The sequence below is a fragment of the Mus caroli genome, chromosome 5 (genome assembly GCF_900094665.2).
Source record: "Mus caroli chromosome 5, CAROLI_EIJ_v1.1, whole genome shotgun sequence".
Taxonomy (NCBI): domain Eukaryota; kingdom Metazoa; phylum Chordata; class Mammalia; order Rodentia; family Muridae; genus Mus; species Mus caroli.
Genome location: NC_034574.1, coordinates 60,296,258 through 60,320,918, shown reverse-complemented (window position 1 = coordinate 60,320,918; position 24,661 = coordinate 60,296,258). Strand labels below are relative to the sequence as shown.

Sequence of the window (24,661 nt, the reverse complement as noted above, 5' to 3'; positions counted from 1 at the left end):
GGCTGGGTTCCTGACCACTTTCTCCAGGTGCTGGACATTGAAAATCTAACCTGAGATTACAACTCAAGGCTAGAGTGTTCTAAGAATTCAACTGCGGGGATGTGTGTGTGTGTGTGTGTGTGTGTGTGTAAGTAGAAAAGTCTAGCCCATGGTGGGTTTTTTCTCTCACATAAGTAGGTCTTCTAGAGATAGATGGAAACTCTTATACTTTTTTCCCCTATGCTTGGAGGTGAGGGAACGGGTCTACCTTTAAAATAATAATATAGCCAGTTATTTTGAGGCAAATTACAATTTCTACTAAGGCTTTCAGATGAATAAATGTCTCTGAGCTGCACATCTTACAGACCAGTAAACAAATTGTGGGGAGAGAGGAGGCCCCTGACTTTGCTGCCTGCGCTCTAAAGGGCAGAATTCCAGATTGGCCAAAATAGGTGGCTATAGAGCATTGGCTTCTGCAGGGGTGGGAAGGAAATAACTGGCTTCCTCCGAGTATGGGATTCAGCTCCTTCCCCAGCCAGTCGCTGAGGGAACCGGTGAGGCCCTCACAGTTGCCTCCTCTGCCTTGATTTACCATCTCCATTCCCACTGTGAAGCTCCAACTTACCCTAGCCCAAATGTGGCCAAAGGACAGATAATTAAGTGGGACTCTCTTATATCAGGAAGAACTATCTCCCTAACCCAGGCTTTTTGTATTTTTTAAAAAGAAATATCAATTGTTTGCATAAAAGAATCTGAAAAAGTCCAATTTGAAGTAAGAAAAACTCTGAATAAAATGTTCCCTGACATTCCCAAGATGCAGGCCCTCTGGCAGAGTCCTGTTGGGAGAGGAGCAATGTGCCATTGAGGAGAATGTATGACCATGGAATGACAGAGAGATCCTGACTGGCCAGGAGGTGGAGACTTCACTATGTTTATGGTAAGTTTACCCTGACATATTTAATCAGGACACTTTGTCTTTTGATTGGGCTATATCTTGTATGTCAATTAATTGTGTAGTTTATGCTAGTAATTGCCTTTAAAGATTGTTGGGAAAGGAAGAAGGGAAAGAAACTAAAAGACAGTAGTATCCAGTTCTATTTTAAAAATTAACTCTTAGTATCACCTTGTGATTTTGTTCTCCCCATGACTCGTGTCATGAGCGCCTGCTGTAAGTGATTATTTGGCGCTTTTGTATATTCTCAAATAAAACCTCTAGACAACAAGTTCCTTGAGTTCTTACTGGTCCACAGGGATAAACACCAGAGAAGGGAGTGCCAAGCCCCACCCCTTTAAACCGTCCCTAACTTTTTCTGTGGCTGGGGTTTCTAAGGCAAGCTTAGGCAAGGTCTACAATCTTCTGAATGTAGTTTCCTTCCCCAAGATCCACTCTGAGCAAACTGTCCTGCAGCCGCACGTCTGGGCGGAGTAAATCCATCCTTCACAATATTGTTGCTCATCAGATCAGAGTAGGGCTTGGCCTCTCAATCACATGCCTCCTCCTGTCAGCGGTGTGAAATATTGCCGCTGAAGGATTTAAGAGTCATACCCAGGTCTCAGTTCTACTGTTGGCTTAACTCATTGCAGTCAGTCAGGCACAGACTGAATTGCATTTTGGGGACACGGAGGTTCTGTCTCCTAGAGAACTACATAATTCTAGACTGCCCATCGGGACTCGGCAATGGAATGTGAGCACTCGGAGTTAAGACTCTAAACCAGGCTGATGTCCTCAAAACAAACACAAGGAAAAGCATGATGGGAAAAGAGTTGTCTAAAGCCCCCATCTCTGCCTAAATACCATTATGGTTGTCATCAGTAGAAATGACATCTGTAGGTTCTACGCCCTGATTTGCTGTGGAACTTGGGTCAGGACAGCAAGCAACATTCATCGTTCTGCTGATGGCCATGTCTCTGTCAGGCCACGTGGACACTTTTGTGCAACTCTTGTTGGAATGAAATATTAAATCCTTTTCCTCAGAAGACAAATCACCAGACCCAAGAAGATCATTCTGAAAAACCTTCGGCCTTGTACATCAAGGGCACAAGGTTCTGCTTACAGGAAAGCCAACTTTGGGACAGAGTTTGTAAGGTCACAGATGGGGTGATTACGATTTTTCTCAACCTGGGATGTGAGGGGCAGGGTAGGGAAAAGACCTCTGTTCCAGAAGAAAAGCAAGCGGTAGGCAGAGGAACCCGGGTTCCTGTTTTATACCCTTGACCCCTTGCTATGCTTCGGAACTTGAACAAAACCCCAATGTTTGGGTCTTAAACATCCCACAGTTTATACAACTCCAACCTGGTAGAGACTTGGGCTTCTGAATCTATAATTAGTGGTTTAGGATTTGGTTGGTTGGTTTTTGTTTTTGTTTTTTTTTTTTAGTTTGGGGGAAAAAGTGACTGTAGAAATGACTACTTCTTTGTTTAGGCTAAGGTCCCTGTGCATTGGGAGTTAAACTGCAAACCTCATGACACCCCCTTCCCTAATTCAATGGTTCAGGAAGGGTACCAATGTCCAAGTCATAAGAGCGGCTTGAGCATGCCAGGCGGTGGGAAATGAGCGGCAAAGCTGCAGCATTAGCCACACATTAGCATCATGCTTAAGTTGCTGTCTCCATCACTTCCCCTGCACAGAACACACGATCCTGGTGGCACCCCGGTGCTCGTCTGTGCACCGGGCTTACTGTGCAGCTCGCTGCGGCCTCCGTTGCATGCCAATTAGTGGTAAGTACAGGAAGCATGCAGTTTAGGCTAGTGATTAATGTGATCCTATGAACACGATAGATGCCACTTACTCTGCGTCATCTGACACAGGAGTTCTGGGACCGTATCTACAAGATCAAATACAAAATTAGAGAGGGCTGGCAGAGAGTGGATGCTGTGACTGACCTGGAAAAACAAACTGTGGGAGAAATCAGTTCGTGTCTACTAAACCTTTTTTGCTGGTCATGCTGTAAGAGAAATGTCATTACACAATTAGCAATATTCATTAGCTACTTAAAAAAAAAGCCAAAATCAAAGCCTTCATATTTCCAAAGGGTATAAAGTTGCCATTAAGACCCAGAAGAGAAATAAAAAAAATCCCATGCTGCCCACAAAGAAAACTCTGTTTAATGGAAACACAAAAGCTTGGGGTTAACTCACAGTATTCAGAAAAGACAGCCTAAAATGCAAATACACTACAGTTATTTGCACACACACGGCTCATGCCCCTGTGTTGGTGTAATGGGCTGTCATGGACATGCAACATACATGAACCCTCACTGAGCTGCTCTGATGTGTTAATGCATCTGCACAGACAGTATCAAAGGCTATTCCTACGGGTTTTCTAAGAGCAAACCCGAACTTCAGCCAGAACTCCAATCAGTACTTTCCGCCTGCATTTGACAGAAACCACAATTCCTAGAAAACGGGTCGTCTTAATCAAAACCAGACTCAGAGGCTATCCCACAGCTGGAAAAAACCAAGGTTTGTCCTGATCTTTTCTATTCTCCTGCTAATCTGGGTTTACAAAGCTACATTCTCGGCGGTATGATTATGTGAGGGCCAAATGTAGAAAAGATCTGAAGGTGAGAACATCACTGTATGGGAGCACGCATCTGAATGAACAGCTCCCATGATCGCGCATCCCTGCAGCAAGGCACTGTCCTCTTCTGCTCCCAAAAGGCCGCTCACTTCTGTATTCTTTTTTTTTTTCTTTTTTGGTTTTTCGAGACAGGGTTTCTCTGTGTAGCTCTGGCTATCCTGGAACTCACTCTGTAGACCAGGCTGGCCTCAAACTCAGAGATCAGCCTGCCTCTGCCTCCCAAGGGCTGGGATTAAAGGTGTGTGCCACCACCGTCACCACCACCCGCTGTCACTTCTGTATTCTGAATGCTGTAAGGAGACTATCCTGCTTCTAGCTTCCAGAAACCACACCTGGTTAGCAAAACATTACCTTGTCCCATGATCCATAGCCTATCAGGTAATTTCTGAATGTTTCTTCCTATAATTTTAGAGAAATTGCCCCAACAATGCATGAACACATACACACACACACACACACACACACACACACACACACACACTCCTTTCTTTCTTTCAACTTTCATCACTCTAGAACATTCCACATTTATTGACAATCATTATTTCATTCATAGGGAAAACCTGAAAATGAAGGCTGCCTTTGCTGATAAGAAGAAGGTAGTTAGCACTTGGCTTCAAGGGGCCTTTTTAGTTATCAAATCTGTGGGTAAGACCCCAGCTTTCTGTTGGGATGGACAAAAGCAAGACAACCAAAGGACTGTGAGAAGACTGTGCTGGCAGAAGACTCATTCTGTTCTCCAGGGGCCACTCCCAAAAGGTACTAGTTTAAGCAGGATCCTCAGTGTGCCCCAAATGCCACAACTGTGAGGCAAGTGACGAGAGGACTCTTCCCCACTAGGGAGGGAGCATGGTCAGGGTCACTTCTGAAGCCTGGATACATGGATTTTAGTCAGTAAAAAGGCCCACTAGAGCACTCATATTCAAATGCGGGGCTTGCTAAACCATCTTTGAAAGAGAAGTTATTCTTGATGGATAAATAATGGAGAAATGGTTAACTAACAATTGTATGGCCTTGTGTCTCTATGGATATCCAGTTAGTATTTTATCTAAGTATAACACAACGCAGAACTCGAGCTTATGGTGCGCACACACAGTCTTGTCCTAGCTAACTGTTAGCTTCGGGATAGATCTGAACTTCAATTGTTTTCTTCACAGAACAATGAACAGCATTCAAGGAGGTCTCTGCTGGTAACAGATTCTTCCTAAATTGTGAGTCTCACCATGCAAGAAGCTTTCTGCCTGTTCTCCCTCGGCAGTGGCTGGAGGAGGCCCCTGAGAGGTAGTTTTGGGATACTGGCAAGAGCACCAGACTCTGAGGATTGCCTTCTGTGCTCCGTTTTCTGTGCGCTCATGGATCTAAGGTGTTTCCTCGTAGGTGGATGTGTTAGTTTTAAGGGCCACAGATGTAAGTAAGACTGCCTTTGCTGTTTAAGAGGAAGATAGTTAGCACTTGGCTTCAAGGGGCCTTTTGGTTGTCAAGCAGGTCTGCTCTCTCTCTCTCTCTCTCTCTCTCTCTCTCTCTCTCTCTCTCTCTCTCTCTCTCTCCTTCTCTCCCTCCCTCCCTCCCTCCTTCCCTCTCTCCCTCCCCCACCCCTCTCCCTCTCCCATAGAGATCCTTAAATGCAAAGTAGGAGATACTCTGGGTAAAGAATGTCTTAATGCTATAGGGTACAGAATTGACGACTGTGACAGTCTTGGAATGAGCAACCTACCAGAAAAGTCAATTAATGAAGTTCCAATCTGAGGTAGTAGCATTCAGAAGGGTGATGGAAACAAGGCATATACCAACTGATTATGTTCATACAGCTTCCGGCACTAAGAGAGCATCTTGGAATCACAACAACTCAGTGATGGATCCCTCTGAACTAATTTGAAGTGAGAGTAGAAAATAGCTTTACCCACTCCTCTAGGATGAACACTCAAGTCTTGTGTTTTGCACATAGCAATTACTCAATAAACACTTGTTAAAAGGAAACACAAATTCTCAGGGCGTGTTGGCTCAATCAAGGAAGTATGTCCAGGGCTCGGAGATGGCTCAGCAGGTAAAGAGGCTTGCAACCAAGCATGACCTGCGTTTTCTATAACTCACATAGGAGAAGGACCCATCCAACTACCACAGGCTGCTCTTTGACCTCTACTGGCACGTGGGCATTCTCTCCCTCTCCCTTTCCCTCTCCCTTTCTCATATGCACAGATGCACACAAGCACAGAAACACACACATGCACACACACACACACAGACCAAAAATTTTTGAAAAAGAAGTATGTCATAAAGTTACTGGCTCTCTTCACTTACATTGACTATCCTAATATGAACTACAAATGACTGGCAGATGGAATGCAGTATGAATTCAAGCAGGTCTCTCTCCTGGAATCACAGGATTTGTGACTTGTACTGGCAATGCCTTGAAGGGGTAAAGTGGTTTTCCTCTCAGAGCTAAGTCTAAAATCTTGGTGCTTTAATTCTGGGCTGTGTACTGAAGTTTGGTTTCCCAACTGCGATGGAAATCCGTACTCCCAAAGGTCATGAAAAATAGGAATGCACCCAGGAAGCATGCCGTGCCCAGGCTCCAGGCCCTGCCTTCTTCCTTCCTGCCACTCTGGCTTGCTCCACAGCAGCCTACAGATCTAGAGTAAGGCATCAGGCTCAGCATCTGGAAGGCAAGTTGACAATAGAGGGCGAGGTTGACCACCCAATTAACTAGCCTCAATCTGGGAACCGCCTGAGATTCAACACATAACTTTTCTTCCTATGGCACTTCTCATGTGTGAAATGAGCAAATATCCACTCAGCCTAGCTGTGATTTTTCCAGAGGTGAGCCAGAGAGGGACCAGACACACACTGAAGAGGACACAAGTTACTCTACTCTACATCTATGGTGTGAAGCATGGCTATTGTCTCTGCTCCCTGGGCATCACTGTAATCCAAAAAGATAGAAACTGTCCAATTCAGCTGATAACGATGGCTAGGGTACTGATCTTTAAAATGTAGGATTAATTAATGTTCTTCCTGGCCTCCATTGTGCTCTGGACCCAGTATCATCAAAGACTTCTGAGAAGCAGAGCACCAGTACTTTCTGTTTCACAATGAGCTTAAGAGAATTCCTCTTGTCACCCTCTTGTCACCCAACATTAGGTAGGTGGACTACACTGACAAACATATATATCATTAACTGGTAACAGCAGCTTCCACACACAGGACCTTGAAATTCCAGAGTTCTTAAATCAGTCAGAAAGTGGAGCGGAAATTCTGCCACCAGATGGCAGTGAGGTTGGGTCATGTTGGAAACATCACAAGTTTATTAATGTCATTCGTTCTCTCAGGCCTGAAATCCATAAACTCAAGTAGCTTGGAAAGAAGTCTGACTCCTTTCCCGAAGGCTCCTCTGCGGTCCAGGAAGAAGCGTTTTTCATTTGTTCTTCCCACAGAGTGAAGATCAGAAAGAATGGTTGATGGGTGAACTCGTTATTATAATGACTACTCCTTTCATACCTGCTTACTCACAAAAGAGAAACTCTGGATTGATGGGGCCATGTCAATCATTCTATTGCTTCTAGCAGAATCAGGTAAGTGGCTCTCATACACCATGATGCATTAGCAAGACACTCAAAGCGCGGGCCAAGACCTTGGCTGGTACTGACAGGGCCAAGACCCTGACAGTCACAGGGGTACAGGATAACCTGACCTCCGATCATTCTTGGGTCTACCCTTGGTGGATTCCTAGTTCCTACTGCTGTGCAAAAGGAAATGGGCGTGGTTTGGATCTGGGATGTGTAGAGAGCATCTCGGTTCTCCTGGTCATCCTACCATCTTTTCATGAGTCAGCCATCTTGTTCTGGCCTTTCAGGTTCACAGCTACTCCAGGAAGGAGCCGTTTTCTTTTCCAACTTTACTTCTGCTCTCAGAGGCCAGAGGACGTGCTCTAGGACAAGGCTTGATCCAACCAGTTAAAGACCATTTACTGCTAAAGGGATTCAGTACTGTCACTCATTGACATTCATTCAGACAGAAGTGCCTAGAGATGGAGCAGCTGTGTAGGAAATCCCCCTTTTAATTTAGCGAGGCCCCTGTCACGCAGCTGGTACTTGAAAATGTTTCCAATTTTGCTTTTCACGATTAGTGAGGAGGAAATCAGTCCCCTGTCACATGCAAAGGCCAACACCTCCATCCAGAGTGGACCTCAGGAGCACAGCTCCTACCCCATAGGAGCACACCCCTTTAAGCAAGTTTACTTCCCACTGATTCAGTCATCAGGCGCACACTGGGATGCTCAATTCTTATCTAGGCACACACCAGCCCCACACAGCAGAGGCAGCACAACACACGATGCAGGCAGGAGGCTCACAGGGGTCCGCTGCATTCCTCCGGTCTTTGTACCCTTGGCAGCATCTCATGCTCTTTTTGAATAACTTCTTCATTTTGTTCTCTGCCATCCTGTGGCAGCTGTGTGGGTGTAACTAGAGCCAGAGAGGACAGTTTTGTTACAGGAGAGAAAGAAAAAAAAAACTTTACCAAAAGCCTCCTTGCCTGTTTGTTACCCATCTCTTCCTGGGAGGCAGGACATGCTATGCCTCACCTTCCTCTGTCTTTGGGTTGTTGCTCTGAATGCAGACCTGTTCTTCCTGAGACTCCAGCACTGGCGCCAGCCACGGGGCCTTTTTGAGACGGCCATCTGTGCCAGAAGGCACTGTCCTAGTGTTAATTGGGTAGTGTTGGTGACAGGAGGCAAGAGGAAGAGAGTTACGAAAGGAGACTGAAAGATGAAGAGAGATGCTTAGCTGTCATTCCACAGGCCAGTTAGTAAAGGTGCCAGAATCAGACTTAGATGGTAGACTGTGAGTTCTCCAAAGGCCTGAAACACACCAAGGGGGCATGGTGTGACCTAGTCACTGCAGGACTAAGTGATAGCCCAGTGTGCACTGGAGGACCCCAGGCTGCATTTCTCATGAGTTTCTTTCTCTCAGACACTGGAGCCTAGAAGCCTCACCAGGTGTCCCTGCCACATTGACATGCACAGCTTTTCTTCTTTTATGGTGTCAACCAGTCTCGAGCTCAAGAGACTGCTCTACAGGTCATGGGCCTCCTCCTGCTTCCTTTGGGTTTCAAGGACAAAGGACTGGGATGAATCCCATGTTTTCTTTCCTCACGAAGTACTTCACATGGCTCCTACCAGGCAGGAGGGATGGAGGGTCTAGGACAAGCAAGATACATAGAAACATTCTACTTCTGCCTAAGAGAATGGAGACCAGATGATGGACCTAAACCCCAGAATAGGGCTTTGGTTGGAGGGTCTCCAGAGAAGAAGGGATTTCTGAGGCTGATGAGCTGGGTCCCTAGTCTGGGCAGTGCTGTCTTCAAGAAATCTTAACTAGAAAGACTCATTCTCTAGTCTTGATCTACTGGAGACTTTGAAAGCTGAGGAGAAGGGAAAGCCCCCTTTTATGGGTCTACTTGGATGTCCAAAACTGAGTTCCAGGGTACCTGAGGAACAGGAGAGGGAAATGCTGCTACTATGTACGTTTACGTACGCAACGTAGAAGACACAAACAGATTCCCGTGGTTCAACTAGTAAGATGACGCTCAAGGGTTAGGCCAAAAGGGATGGCTGTAGATATTCCTGGCCTTCTCAGGCACTGATTCCCATGAAAACAGACTGAAGATAGACACCTGCCAGTCTCATATCCATGCTTCCCCAATGATGGGCCCTTAACACAGTTTTCAGCTGTCCTGTGGTAGCATCTATCAAATGTATGTCATCTCTAGAGGCTTGTGGAATGCACCTCATCAAACTCTTGGATTTTTGTTTGTTGATGGGTTGGTTTGTGTTTTATTTTGATTTTGATTTGGTTTTGGTGCTGGGGATCTAGCACATGCTAAGCACAGGTATGTTCTACCATAGAGCTATGTCTCTAGCCCTAGCCAACTTTAAAAGCAGCATTTGATTCCCATGCAGACCTATTTGCACCAGAGCAGAAAAAAAAATACCTGCGGTCACTCTGTGGACTAAGCATTTGTTCTTCCTTTAAGCCAAAAGTTGCAGTAGAGGGAGGTGACCCAGAGGAAATTTGGTTCTGGCTGCTGTGACTGACAACCTCCACATTGTCCCTAGGCCCCGCCTTGCCAATGCTGAGCCGCTTCCAAGTTTGTTGGTCTATCTCTGTCACAGGCCCAAAGTGGACAAACTTTTGCCTGGGGCCAGACGCTTTCTTATAAGCCCTTGCTTTACGGCTGGCAAAATCATCCCGGATGGCGGTTTCTGTGTCGATTTCTGGTGAGGGCTCAGGGGCACAGGTGTCCTGAGCATCTCCGTCCCTGGTCAGAATCAGAAATCAGTTCCAGGGATTCCGAGGCAAGTACAAATCAAGATGAGGTCGAAAAGACAAAACTAGATATATGAACAATACTGCCATGGCTAGAACCCAATGGCTTTCCCATCAACCATTCCAGTGAAGAAATGATCACTGTTCTTGCCATGGTAAATAGTACTTTAAGTTTCTATTGCTTTCAAAGCATCAATTGCAACACCACGATTGATAACATAAGAAAACTGCAGACGCGGTGAAATGGTTAGTTATTCAAAATTCAAGAGGAAATTCTTTATAGTAAGCAAGTCTAGGAGAATAAATAACCACTCGCAGAAAATCAGCTGGGTAAAGAAGCCGTTTTCTGCTAGCTTGGCTTTTAGCATTAATGCTTCCCCTCACACAGAATGTGCTCACTTCCAGTCGCTCTGTGTTTTGAGAGATACTCTTCCCCGCCATCAAAACAGAAAACGAAACAAAGATAACCGCTCAATTCTCAAATGTTAAATCCTACCACTGCCAGGGGTTAAACCATAACACACCTCGTCTCTCCTGACACTTTCAATCTCTCCCAAGTCTCCAGGTCAGCTTCCGTAATCCCAGAGAGTTTGATGAAGCTCGGAGCCTCACGGTGAGGGGTAAGTCTGCCCTGGATTCTTCTCTGGGCCAGGTCATCCTTATGACGATCTGGTGTCTTCCTGAAATTTGTTTCCAGTGGTTCATCCTTCTTCTGGGTTTGCATGATACAGGCCACTGTTGTGTTGACATCTTCTCGCTGACCCTGGTTTCTGTTGATTTGATTAGGGCCCCCACATCATTGGAGAAGTCAAGTTCAAGGAGAGGGGAGCAGACAAACAGAATGTCAAGTATGGAAACTCAGGGAGGGGACAGAGTGAAATGACAGGAAGTCCCTGTCCTTCTCAAAAGCATGAGATTAATAGGAGCTGTAGGTGCCTTCCTAGGATGGAACCTGAGGCCTTGATGACTGTTCTACAGCTGAGCTACATCTCTAGTCTCTCAAACTACACTTTTAAACTGTAATAAGGCAACTCTTTTTTTCTTAGCGGATGATAGTCTCTAACTATCTAGGAAGGGAAGCCAGGGCTGGCTGAAAGACTGCTGAGAACAGTAATGAGATTTTTTTTTTTTTTGGACAGTAATGATGCCCAATTTCCACACTATTCAAGTCCCTATACGGAATTTGAGTTTTCTGATTGAATCACACAGTCCCCCTTAAAATAAATGTCAATAATGCGCTCGGCATGATCCAAACTCTAGGATGAGTTTGGAGATAGCAGGAACATGGCTCAGATGTGAAACATCTCAACTGTAAACCTTGCCTACGTGGAGAGTACATTTAAGTTGATTCTGAAAGAACGCTTCAACATCCAGCTTCACTCTGTTTCATAGCATTGATCTGGGTTGGTCACTGTAAGCACAGAGTAGAGCCTTGACGTACATGTAGAGGTCAAAGCACAGCCTCATGCTTTGAGCCTCACCTTCTCCCTTGTTTGAGACAGGCTCTCTCTTATTTGCTGATATATGCTTGGCTAGCTAGCTGCCTTGCAAGCTTTTGACAATTTTCTTGTCTCTATCTCCCATTGCCTGGTAGGCAGGAATGCACTGGGATTAGACACTTATACTGCTGCATCTGGGCTTTTATGGTTCTGGGAATCTGAACTCCAGCCATTAAACCTACATGGTAATCACTGAGCTATCTATCTACTCAGCTCCTGCTTTGCTTTTGGCAAAACAAAAAACCAAAAACCAAAAACCAAAAACCAAAAACCAAAAACCAAAAACCAAAAACCAAAAACCAAAAACCAAAAACCAAAAACCAAACCAACCAAACAAAAAAACACCATTATTTCTCTTGTTTGTATGAGAGAGGGAAGAATAAGATTTGTTTTTTTTTTCTTCCAGCTAAAACTTCCTAATTCAAGAGACTAATAGAAAGGCAATGGCTGTTTTCTGTTCCCTTTGAATGGAGGTGGAGCACCCTTAAGTATTGATTGTTCTTTTAAAGGCAGTTGGCTATGTCTAGTTGGCTAGTGATGAAATTTACAAGACCTGGGGCTGGGAAGAAAGGGATGGGGGCCATGTACAGATCAATTTTGCTTAATGATGCTCCTTTTCATATAGACACACACAGAGTGCACACCTTTTAAATCCTAGATTTTTCTTGTCTGACAGTCCCTTTGAGAGCTGTTTGCTGCCACCCGCCTTCTCTGCGTCTTTATTTCGGTAAGGCCCATAGAGCAGTTGATTAAGTGGCACCATTGGCTTGCTTTGGTTCATCTTTGCTCTCCTGGCAGCAAAGTCATCTTTCTCAAGGTCAGGCAGTTGGCATGCAACTTCATCCTCCGACTCTGAATCTTTGCCATGTTGGTGGGTCAGGAAAGGGTTTTCTTTCCGGAGGACTATATCACGAATAGCTTCTTTCTCTTCACTTGATTGCTTTAGACTGATAGAGCAAAATCAAATGGAACCCCACATGTGATCAGGCTTTAAAAAAGTTTAAATCCCCATCTCCAGGTGAATGTACCGTTATTGCAAAGTCCTCTCAATGCTGTTAGTTCAGAGGGCAGCACCTTTTAATTTAGTTGCAGCACAGATTTGCAGTGCAATTAGGATAGGCTTAACCTTGACCTCAGCCAGATACAAACAACACAGAAAAGTCATGTAATGTGCAGGGCTCCAGGAGCATCCATAACAGCGAGATCCTAAATGGCTCAGAAAGTAACAATCCAAAAATCTTGTGAAACAGCCAGGGAAAAAGTAGGAGACTGCTTACCACCACTTTCATCACCACATTGGTGATACACATAGTAGGTCCACAGTTTGCCAAGAAACAACTCTGGAGGAAAACGCATGAATGAAGAAGCCATGTGCTGGAATATAGGTCATGCACCCACTACAAAGCCTAAGGAGGGTCTTTCTGCAACACACTGAGCTGAACGGAGACATATGGAATAGTTTAAAGGCATACAGAGGATGACATAAAAGCTGATCAAGCCCTGCCTTCTCCCATCAGCACCTGCTTCCTCTCCCCACTCCCTAGGCTCTCCATCTCTCCAGGTCTGCTTCCTTTCTCTTGGTAGAAGTGCAGGTCAGCGTGGTAAAAGAGCTCTGGCAAATTATTGCTACAGATGATTTTCATTTTCAAAGGATTCTTGAAGGCCCCTTATAACAGAAGCTTTCAATTGCTAAAGGCAATTTGATGGTAATGTGTCAAGGAGTAAGCCTTAGGGCTTTTCTAATTCTTTTCTTTCCATCCTGGGGTAGAGGGCAAGATAGCAATTGTGCTTATGTGTTCTTCAAAGAATTTTGCATTCTTCCATTTAAAAGACCAATTTCATTCTGAAGTCCCAATATGGGTTGGAACATTTAATCCCCCATCACTGATTGTATTCTCAGTTCATAAAGATGACAAATAAATAAAAATAATTTGATTTCTACAAAAGCATACCTATTTTGTATAAGCTTTTTTTGAAAGATGATTAAAAGTTCTTGAGCTAAGGATGCAGTAGACAAGCATATCGAAATAATTTGATTTCTAGAAAAAGTGTACCTATTTTGTAAGAGCTTTCTGAAAAGTTGATTTAAAGTTCCTGAACTGAGGCTATAACATAGGGGCAGAGCACTTGCCTAGAATGCACATGAACACAAGTTCAATCAGTAGTACTGCAGCCCCCTGTACGCACCAAAATGTGCTTAAGGTAGGCAAGATGGCTCAGTGGGTGAAGGAACTTGCTGCCCACAATGACAGCCTTTCAATTCCTGGAACCATGTGGTAGAAGGAGAAAACTGACTCCCACAAATTGTTCTCTGACCTTCATATGCACACTATAGCACACTTGCACATGCACACACACACACACACACACACACACACACACACACACGCAAACACACACAGATATGGAAACACAAGCTAAATACATGTCTTAAAAATGTAAAGAATAAATTTGTCTTCATCAAAGGCCAAACTCATGTCAGGAATGAAGACAGGAAGAATTGACCTGGCTGAAGACAGAGTCACCAATTAGACAGTCTATTCTGGTTGACCAGTTGGTCCCCTGGCTGTTACTTTGTATCATATTGTTCTAATGAAGATCATTACTTTAGTGACAGCAGATCTCCTTCGGTCTCATTTTTGGAAAATCGAAATATGCTTGATCATAGTCATAACACCTTCCCACTATTAGCCATTGCTCTTGTTGATCTAAAAAAATCTCAAGATTTTAAATCAAATGTGTCTGATGTTTTGCTTCTCAATAAATGTATCATTAAAAGTATTAAATCCTGCCCTTAAAAGAGCTGCATACTCAACTCTTAGTCTTCTGCCTAGTCCCTCCCTAGACTGTGTTCACTTTCCTCCCTGAATTCTTAGTCAGCATGTCTGGCAAAAATCAACTTGGATTGGTCAACTATCGTTATGAAGAATGGTTAGTAGAAAACAACAGATCACTGAATTGCTTCAGAGTCATTAAGCAAAAACAAAATCGATTATAACGATGCTGGCCAGTGGATAATGAACATATACTATGTATAATTCCTGATAAGTAATAATTCTAGCATTAAAATTGCGTAGACTATGGTATGTATCCACTTATCCTCATTTTATCAAGTAGAAAGTCTAGGCCAATAAATTTGTACAAGGTCAAACAGCTACTGCATAGATTGGAATACAAATCAAGGCAGGCTGGTTCCAGGGACTCTGCTCTATGACAATGAATAGACCATTGTGCTATTGACTGGACAAACAACAATGCCAGGAACAGCTTTGAAAGCAGAGCATCTTACAAAAAAAAAGGCATTATCATTACTATGAGATCAGGAGAAAGGGAAGTAATTTGGTAACTAAATAAAGGGATTTTTGTGAGTTGTACTTAGAATAGAGTTGTAAATTGCATTGCACAACAATATTTGGAAAACTGATGGTAGCAGAATGCTAATTCATCATACCTTACAATTTAGGTCAGCATTTAATATCTTACAAAACTCTTTCAGTAGGAAGCACACACCTACACACCTCACATATTCTTGCACCCCGGTTTGGAGTCAGTCATCATTATGAACCAAGTCTAAGACTAAAACTCTTTCTACTTTTTGACCAGGAGGCCTGGGCTTTCATCTCTGAAAGAATTTGTTAAAATCAAAAGTAAGTATGTATGCAAATGGCCCTGCCAATTTACAATGCCAATTTGAGCAGCGTGAATCTGGTACCTTCCATGCATCTTGCAAGCCCAGCTGGGCTGCAAATTCCCCAAGTGTTTCTTTTTAGGCTAGCTGCCCAGTGTGGCAGGACTCGTTTCAAGTGATCTCAATTTAGATATGTATGCTGAATAAAGTTTCTCTATCAATGGCCACTTCAAGATATTCCAGTCTCTGGAATATCTTTACTCCAAAGGGAAAACTGTTACTATGAGTAATTCTTGTTCATTGTATGAATTCTTTAAATTGAGAGCTTTGTGGCCATCTCTGAGAGATGAAAAATGATGTAGGTTATTGGCTGGCACTACTGACCATGAAGTAAAAATGCATTGAAGGCAGATATGTAGAAGAATAGTCACAAGTATACACTTACCAAAAAGAGTTCAATGGCTTCTATTCTGAGTTACTTATTCCTTAAAAGCAGCCTATTGCTAAGCTCTGGTATATTTTTATTTTTTTCAATAGCCGCAAATCTGAGCAGCTAATATGTAGACTGGTGACCATGAGAGCTCTACGAACCAGGAGTCACGGTGTCCATTTTTGCATAGAATATTAAGGTCCTTAGTTCAAGTTTTAGGAACTTAGCTAAATGGCTTTAAGTCTACATAAGCAGCAGAGTCAGGCTGTTTAGACTTGCATCTACTGGTAGGTTTGCAATTGACGGGTGGACATGGTTTATGAGAAGGAATATAACCCATGTGTAATTTAAAATGCAGAACCCTGCTGGGACCTGAGGGTACAGGCCTGCAACCTCAGCTACTTGGGAGGCTGAGTCAGGAAGATCACAAGTTCAAGATCTGCTGAGACTACAGAGCAATGCAGAGCCAGTTTATAACCTGGCAATCCTGCCAGCCTCGTGTTAAAAAAAAAAAAAAAGGAAAGAAGGAAAAGAAAAAGGACAGGAGAGATTAAGGACCCAGTGTATGGGATAGGGCAGAGAAAATGTTTGTCTTAGCCTGTCTAAGGTTTCTTTATATTTTTCAAAGCATATGAGATCATGGTTAAAACTAACAGATGGAGGAGGAGAGCTGGGGAGTTAGCTCTGTAGGTGAGCCCTTGCTGCACAAGCAAGAGGACCTGGCTTTAAATGTGCGGCACCCCCTTAAGGGGGAGTGACTATACACTTGCCTTTAAGTGGGAGCTACCCTAACTCAGTGCTGGGGTGAGGGGCAGAGACAGGGGGCACCACGGGGATTTTCTGGCCACCAGCCTAGCTCCAGATTCAGTCAGAAACCCTGCTCCAAGTGAATAAGCTGGAGAATGACAGAGCAATACACACGATGCTCCCCTCTGGCCTCAGCATGCTTAAGAGCACAAACAGGCATAACACACACACACACACACACACACACACACACACACACACACACACACTATAAATATACTAAGGGAGAGCTGGCATTCCCTTTCAGCCCCTTTTACTTGGCAATGAGCAGCCAGCCAGCTTGGCTTGGCAGTGAGTTGGTTCTATTCAAAGAAACTGGGCTCTCCAGAAAGGCCTGTTCGTTCTCTTGGGAATGTCACGGGCAACATCAGAAACCTCCCCGTTACCCTGTCTCCAGGCACGGCAGACACATCCAGAGTCACACAGGTCATGCCTGTCTGGTCTCTAGACTGGGGGATCTGTGCAGAAAGAAGCAGGGAGCCAGCATCTGTTAGAGAGGGACAGAAGAGTATGTGGCTGGCACTGGGCTACATCTGCTCTCCCTCTGAAGCTTTCTAAAATGTCGATCGTCCCCTGGAGAGTTGTCTCTCCTCTGTCATTAATTACTACATGGCCGGGAACATCCACAGACTAGCAGGACCAGTGAGTGATGAAACACATGCAAATAATTAGGAAAGAAGTACAGTCACGTGAAACCTAGAATTCAGTTACAAAATTCACTTCTCCAATGGGAAACACCAAATAAGAGCACTCAAATCTCCATGGTATTTTAATTTAAGGGGAAGTGAATCTTGGTTCTTATTTTACCCTCTTAAAAAAAAAAAGAAAAAGAAAAAGAAATCTGGCTTCGTTTGCAGAATCTGATGGGGGAGGCTTAATTAAGTTAACGTGGTCATAAAATAAAATAGAACAAAAAGCAGTTTATATACTTTTTAAAATTTTTCTATGGAAACTCTAATAAATATTAACTGCCACACATTTATGTTCTGTTCCTTGATGCTTAGATACCTCCTGATTTATTTTTCCACAAGTAGTGTGGGTCCTATAGGCTTCTAACATCATGTGTGTATGACTGTACCTTTGCTCTGTGTGCACATTGGCTTAAAAGTAATGCAAGTAAGCATGTGGGGATCCCAGGGAAGGAGACAGAAACATGGCCTGGCTGTAAAGGTTGGCCCCTCCCGTTATTGTGTATGCCCCTTTCTTGTACAGCACTTCCTGGACAAACAGTCTTTCCCAACTGAGACGCTGCCCCTTTAGCTTCTAGCTGGGCCCAAAACTGTGACAGCCAGAATCCATCTGGATGTCAAACAAGAGACTTGGGGTCAAAAGCTTTGAGAGGCATTGGTGTAGTTCAGTGATTTATAGTCTTACTTTCCACACAAGGGGAGTCCTTGGGTTTTTGGGTTTTTTGTTTGTTTTGTTTTGTTTTTTGGTGTTTGTTTGCTTGTTTGTTTTTGTTTTTTCTTCATGATTCACATTTCATTCCAGTTAAGCAACTTTCTGCCACATTAAAAACAGGACCCTAAGTGTGGATAAACGTAGAATGACTGTCAAGACTACTGCGCCTTGTAAAAAGTTAAGTGACAAAATGTAGGTATGCTGGGCTGGTGGCATGTACATGTGGCATGTGCATGTGGCATGTGCATGTGGCATGTACATGTGGCATGTGCATGTGCCATGTGTGTGTTTTATGTGTATGTGGCATGGTGGATGTGCTTTTAGGAGTGAACTAGAAACTGAGAACCTGTCTGCCAAATGAGCTTGTCATGGTGACTAGAAGAGATACATGGTGCTGCTATTGGGGACAGTCTCTAGGAATATTTATAGCTGTTTATCAACATGATTTTAAATACAATACTGTGTGAGAAAGTCTGAGGTGTGATGACATTAACAAGCCTGCACACTTCTGCTTCGTAGTTAATTTTTTTTAAAGTTAAATCAGATAACAGCAAACATGTATGTAAGCAAAAATGACTACCTAAATATAATATCTTCCACCAGAACCACATTGTAAACCATGACTCTATGTTTATATATTGAATGAGAATCTTTATCAAAGAATTCAATATTTTATTATAAAAGATGTTTTCCAGTTACCATGTGGCACTGGTCACTTACAGAACTCCCACCTTGTACTCGACCTTGTCCCTGGTATCTCCTTGTTCACCCTCTGGCTAAAAGATTCGCAGATATGATGAAATAAAAGTATGTGCGTCAAACATGTGGAGAGTTGATTTTTTGTGTTCATGCTCTTATCTGTATAACTTAGTAATATTTTCACTGTGTTCTAGCCTTGAAGAGGGGAGACAGAGAAGTTGAGAAAACAGTACATGGTGATGAGATGTTATTCATTTCTGTTTCAGCTTCTTTGGCTTGGTCTCTGGGGTAGGTAGATGCTTGAAGGATACAGGAAAAGTATATTTCCAACACAGTCAAAGAATATTTGAATATTCAGGATATAGTATGATATTATTCTTCATTATTTCAGAGAATTGCTTATAATGCAAGCAGGATTTTACATCAAATTTCTAGTATTTAGTGTCGGTAGAATAAATATTTGGGTAGGACTACCACAAATAGAGAAGAAATAGATTCTGGTTTTTTTTTTTGTTGTTGTTGTTTTGTTTTTTTCGAGACAGGGTTTCTCTGTATAGCCCTGGCTGTCCTGGAACTCACTCTGTAGATCAGGCTGGCCTCGAACTCAGAAATCTGCCTGTCTCTGCCTCCTGAGTGCTGGGATTAAAGGCGTGCGCCACCACACCCGGCAAGAAATAGATTCTTTTTGTGTATTCTTTTAAAACAACAAAAGCTATCCTACAATTAAATATATAAAAGCCAGCCCTGGATATTTCTATTAAATACTAGACTATGGAAATAGCCACATAAGAAACATAGAAAGAAATACATGTGTGAAATCAGATGTGTCACTATAGACAAAGTACCTGAATCTGGCTGCCACGTCAGCTCTGACCAGCTCTATAGATTACTTACTCTCGTTGCTATGGTGTGAATGTAAACTGTCCCCAGAATCTCTACTGGCTTATGTGTTTGTTGATTTGATCTCTAGATGGTGACCCTGCTTGGGAGATTCTAGAACCTTTGGGACAAGGGATATGATTGGCCAAGGTGAGTCACTGGGAACCAGCCTTGAGGTCCAGACGGAGCTTGGCCTTATGGGTCCCATTCTCATCTGCCTGCCACAGTAAAGCCAGCTGCTTCATGCACCTGTCAATACCCCTCCCACCGCCACACTTTCCCTGACATCATGAACTAAAATCCCCCCGGGGCCATGAGCGGAAAAAGAAATCACTCCTGCCTTGAGTGGCTTAAGTCAGATATTTTCTCACGGCACCAAGCAAAGTAATTAATACAATCACCCATCCTTTGTTTCTTCTTCTAACAAGAAGGAGTGTGCTCCTGACCTTTTCAACCGAAAAGGAAGAAGAAATGCGTCTGAAAGGGATTCTAGGTATCAAACCGCCCTGAGCATTAGTTAGATTTTTGAGACCCATTGTGGTTCTTATGTAAAAAATACGCTTTTCAGAACTCTCTACAAAACTGCAGACCTGTAGAATTCTGTAGCTTTGACTGCCTAAACACTTCCTTCCTCTCACCCACCTCATGAAGTCAGGGGCACTGTATGCTAAAGCCTTTTAGCTCCAATGAAGAGAGGTCAGTCAGTGTTCCAGTCTTAGCCTTTGAATCACTATGCTTTCGAAAACACACTGACAAACTCGGTCCGTACTACTCCTTAAGAGAAGGCAGACGCATGGATTTTTGTCCGTTAATCTCTCTGAATAGATTGTCCTTCCTCTATTTCAAGATATTGAACTTATTCTAATGATGGGCCATAAGGTAATGAGCCATTTAGGACTAGGATCAAAGTTAGCAAGACACAAGCAATAGGAAAATAAAATATTATTGCTAGGTAAATCTTGCAGCCCACACAACTGACCGCAGGGGTGGGGTCTAATGAAGCAGAGAGGAGCTCTCGATTTATCTCCATCTAAACTAGCCAATGACGCAGCAGAGACATGCCCCAAGGCAGAGTGTCTATTTCTACTTGTCCAGAGCAGAGGCCACTGACGTGACTGACACGTAGGAACTGGGGAAACAGGATGAGAAGTCCAATTAGCGAATCAGAATCCAAACCTGCAGGCATGCGGAAGGCCAGCCAGGCTAGCCCTCAGCTGGCAGAGCTAACCTGGCAAAGCGCTGTGCGGCAGGCATGACCTTGATCCCAGCTTGCTCCAGCTTTCTGCGCTTTTGGCTCTCCACAGCATCTCTGTCTTCAGGAAGAGCAGCTGGCACCACAGCAGCATCCCCAGGAGACTGGTCCTCACCATTGCTGGGAGGAGCTTCTAACTTACTGTCAGGTTTCCCATCAGCGCCCATCTGGCTGCTCGGGTCATCTTCAGTGGGAGACCCTGTGTCAATTCCCTCCTCCTCTATGGTTTCAGGGTAACTAGTGAGTTGGACAACACGGTTTACCAAGCTAACAGACAGGTCATCGAACAGACTGGACATCCCTTCCAAGACATTTTGATATCACTTTTAGCTTAAGAAAAAGATATCACAGCACAGGACAGGATTCTGCTAAGATGAGGTCAATTTAGTGGAGCTAATTATATACAACACATTTCTCCTCCATACTGGGCTCTTGCAAACTTGATATTGAAAGCAAAAAACCCTTTTCTACTGTAAAGGTAAAATTCATTAGTTTTGATCAATACATAAAAATTTTAAGAAACATTTCCTTAGTGGGAAAATTATAGATAGTAATAATGAAATATTAAGTCCCTATAAAGATACTACTAAAGATAGGGCCTGTTTCTTAGTGTCTTACTATTGGGCCCCCAGACCCCAAATACAGCACCCAGCATGTAACAGAAACTCAATAAATATTTGCAGAATAAATATGTACATTAATATGGACATTAAGGGAATAGTTTCCTTCTCTTTAAAAAAAAGAAACGCATCTTGTGTTTATTCTGACACTGGTCTTCAAGCTTTTTCCATGCGTCTGTCTCTTCTTATCTGAGCTGGCTCTGTATAAGTACATCAAGAGTCTTTTTTGTATAATCTTTGTACAACCACGGTAACAGGATCAGAAATCAGGCAGCCTCCACTGTAGGCCACATGACGTGATTTTTACATTGTCAACAGAACTGGCCTCGGAGCACAGCATATGTCCTCAGCAAAGTATATGTTGTACACCTACTGTACACTAGGCATGATTCTAGGGACCTTCATGAATCAGCATTTTATGACAAGCTCTCTGGGATGCATTGGCCACTTACATCCCTTCGTAATGGTATATCTATCAAAGAACTGAAACCCTGCTCCTACCTGAAGGGCCTTTCCCCACCCAGGGGGGAGGTGGCGGTGCTCCAACTCTTCCTGAATTCCTCCCGCTCCGCCTTCTTCTTTCTCAGAGGCGCCGGGACGTAGGCCGTCTGGTTGCTTTTGTTCGGGAGGTACTGGTTAAAAGGCACTGCTGATTTCGGCTCACCATGAGAAGTCCTTCGTGCGGACATATCATCTTTCTTCACATCTGGCAACTTCCGGTGCGGCAAGTCTGATTCAGAATCGCTTCCTCTTCCTGGAAAGCAGAGGATGGATACTGATAAAGTGTGTGATGCTGGAAGAAAACACCCAATGGCATCTCTATAGAATCAAGGGTAACTCTCATGTGTTCTGGAATTCATACCTTGAGTTAGTAACTTGGAAAATATCAGTCTAAACTAGCCTCCTCTGGAAAAAGGCTTCAAATTTCAGTGAGGAAAACCAAAAAACTACAAGCATGACTTTAAAAAAAAAAAAAGAGATAAAGTTTAAGTGTGCCAGGGATTACTGTAAGTGACACATTTGTGTAGAATTGTTTGACGGACAAACTTTGAGCTTTGGCGGCTCAAAAGAAAAGCTCACCAGTTTCCCAATGAGGTTTCCCAATGAGCTGTAGCCAGAGTCCACTGCACTTGACATTCCGACAAGCATGCATCAACAATTATTTGTCCTCGTATCTCTTTACCCCTGCCCCAGAACATGGTGAAGATGTGAATTATAATCTATTTAGCAGAGACAGATGAGAATGACAGAACTTAGAGAAGTGACCGGTTGGACTTCACTAAGTGTTGGTCTCCCAAGAGGTTATATCTTCTCCATGGGGTTTTCCCAGTTCTAGATCTGGGCCAGTCTTTGTGCTGCTGTCCATACCAACTCATGATCGTATCTCCCTCCAGCCCCTGCTCATAGCTCTCTCCTCCCTTTGTTTAGAAAGCAAGAGCCATCCAGCATCCACTTCTAAAGCATGCCAGAGCGGTCAATGAGCATCTGAAATTCGGGTACAGGAAACGGTTTGGCTGAAAGTGTTGTTGTTTGTTTGTTTTCTGCAAAGGAATTCAGCTCTGTTGACGTCAGCTTTGCTCCTAGATCACAGTCCCAATAATTTCAACATATCCTTTTTGCCCAAGTCTCATGTTTTTAGATTTCTAAGGTCTGTTAGAATGAAGCTATCGTTAAGGCAAACATGATCATATAAGTAACTGCTATTTTAATGCTGGTTGAACTCTTAATCAGTGAATGCAAACACATCCTCGTTTTGACTCTGCTGATAACAAAGACATTTATGCTTAAGAAGAAAGCCAAGACCTGGAACAAGGCAGAGGGGGTAGTGTGCCAGGTTTCAGATCAGATCCACTTCATTTCCAGCCCTACTGTTTATTTGTCTTTAACCTGACTACTAAAGCCTCCATTTTCCAATCTGTAAAATGAGGGCAATAATGCCATCTGCTTTACGGGACTACTGGAAGGGCTAAATCCACCTAAGACTATTGGTCCAGTATCTGGCACCTAGTGTTTAATACATGCTGCCTGATCTTTATGTTGGAACGATCCCAGGTCCATCAGACATGAGCTGTGGCTCCCTAAGTTTGTCTCTAACACACATGACCGTCCCCTTCTGTGAGATTGGAATGAAAGGACTTACCCTGGAGATCTCCTCCTATAACAACATTTAAAAGACTAAAACTTTAAAATATTGGCTGTGAACAAGTTGCTCACTGTATGTGAAATATTCAGGTTATGAATTATTCATGGAATTTGCTTACAGCCTCTCTCCTGATATTCTGGCCATTTTCTGACTTGTTAGTGTCTGATTCATTACTTAGCTCCCTTCCCACAACAAGACTTAACAAGTGTATCTGTCAGTGTCAAAATAAAATGTTGCCTCTAAACAAATACTCACACCAGCTTGTCTTGCCAACACATGGATCTGTTTCTCCACTTGATAGGAGCCTCTCTTTATAAAGATAGAAATGGGCTCAGAGGGGCCAGAGGGGGCCTCCCCTCCCCGTGGCTGATTAGCGTTGGCTCAGGGAAACTGGATTCTGCTCTCTAGACACCCAAAATTCTGTCCTGTCAGCACTCAACACTGAGAAAAATGTCTTTGTGAAATGTCCTGACTAGAGGAAATACTACCCTGTGCTGATAAAAGAACGAAAGCAGGTAAGTTCTCCATCTACCAGACACCTTAGTGATGCTTAGAGTTAACATGGATTCCTCAGTTTTACAAACCTAGAGAATACAAGCTGTATATCTCAAGTATTATCAAATGTGTATCAAAATACATTAACACGTAAACACTGCTCTTTTCTTACTGAATTACTCTTCAAGATTGGCTCAATAGACGTTTTAAGGAATGTTAACCTGCCAGTGTCCCCAGGAAGAACGGCCTAGCTGTGGGGTGGGCCGCTTTATAGACTTGCAGTCAAGACTGCTTTTCAGTTCCACCACTTGCTAGCTCCATGACCCTGGGAGTTTAAAGTCCTTATACTCTAGGTTCCCATGGCCTACCATGGCACTAGCATGTCCCTCGAGTGTTATGAGGGCCTCAGAAAGGCTGGCACAGTGTAGTGTGTGCCTGCGTACTGTCAGGCTAGACTTGAGAAAGATTTTTATTTCACTTTATCTGGTGGACATGGAAATTTACTAAGGTTGGCTTCTCTCTGAATGTTCAAAGTTAGGAAAACAGAACAGAGCACAGGGCACATTATTATTTTATCAGAGCCCTCACTCCTCTTTTCCATGGGGCTACAAGCAGGTAGAACCATTCTGCTCCCCTACCCTCCTCCCCTGCTGCCTCTTCTTTCCACCTGTTTGCCAAATACTCCCAAGTCACAAACACTTTTTAATTTTCTTCTCGCACTTTACTTTTGCATATTCTTCATTTCCATTTTGTAACACATCTTTTTGTTAGAACATAGGGATTAACTGAATTAAATGCAGAGAATCATATTTATGTTATGCTAACTAACTTTCGATGTACATGAGTGTAAGGTTGTGCCTCCCGTTCAGTGGAGTTTTTTGGAGGCTGTGGAGGCTGCTGATAGAGGCTGAAGGAGGCACTCAGTACCT

The 24,661-nt window shown here is 43.5% G+C and overlaps 1 protein-coding gene across 17 annotated transcripts in view; it reads right to left on the bottom strand.

Annotated features, from left to right (window-relative positions):
- Positions 1-24,661, bottom strand: part of Limch1 (LIM and calponin homology domains 1) — a 310,330-nt gene that overhangs the window by 55,332 nt on the left and 230,337 nt on the right. For 7 of the 17 annotated variants that reach the window (XM_029477930.1, XM_029477931.1, XM_029477934.1 and 4 more), the window contains 8 exons: positions 21,596-21,848; positions 20,451-20,711; positions 12,023-12,325; positions 10,404-10,649; positions 9,545-9,871; positions 8,136-8,251; positions 7,905-8,016; positions 2,769-2,804 (listed from right to left, as the gene is read on the bottom strand). In XM_029477930.1, the coding sequence (XP_029333790.1) occupies positions 2,769-2,804; positions 7,905-8,016; positions 8,136-8,251; positions 9,545-9,871; positions 10,404-10,649; positions 12,023-12,325; positions 20,451-20,711; positions 21,596-21,848 (1,654 nt within the window). The remainder of the gene's footprint in view (positions 1-2,768; positions 2,805-7,904; positions 8,017-8,135; positions 8,252-9,544; positions 9,872-10,403; positions 10,650-12,022; positions 12,326-20,450; positions 20,712-21,595; positions 21,849-24,661) is intronic. The other 10 variants (XM_029477937.1, XM_029477939.1, XM_029477940.1 and 7 more) reach the window with 2 other exon arrangements.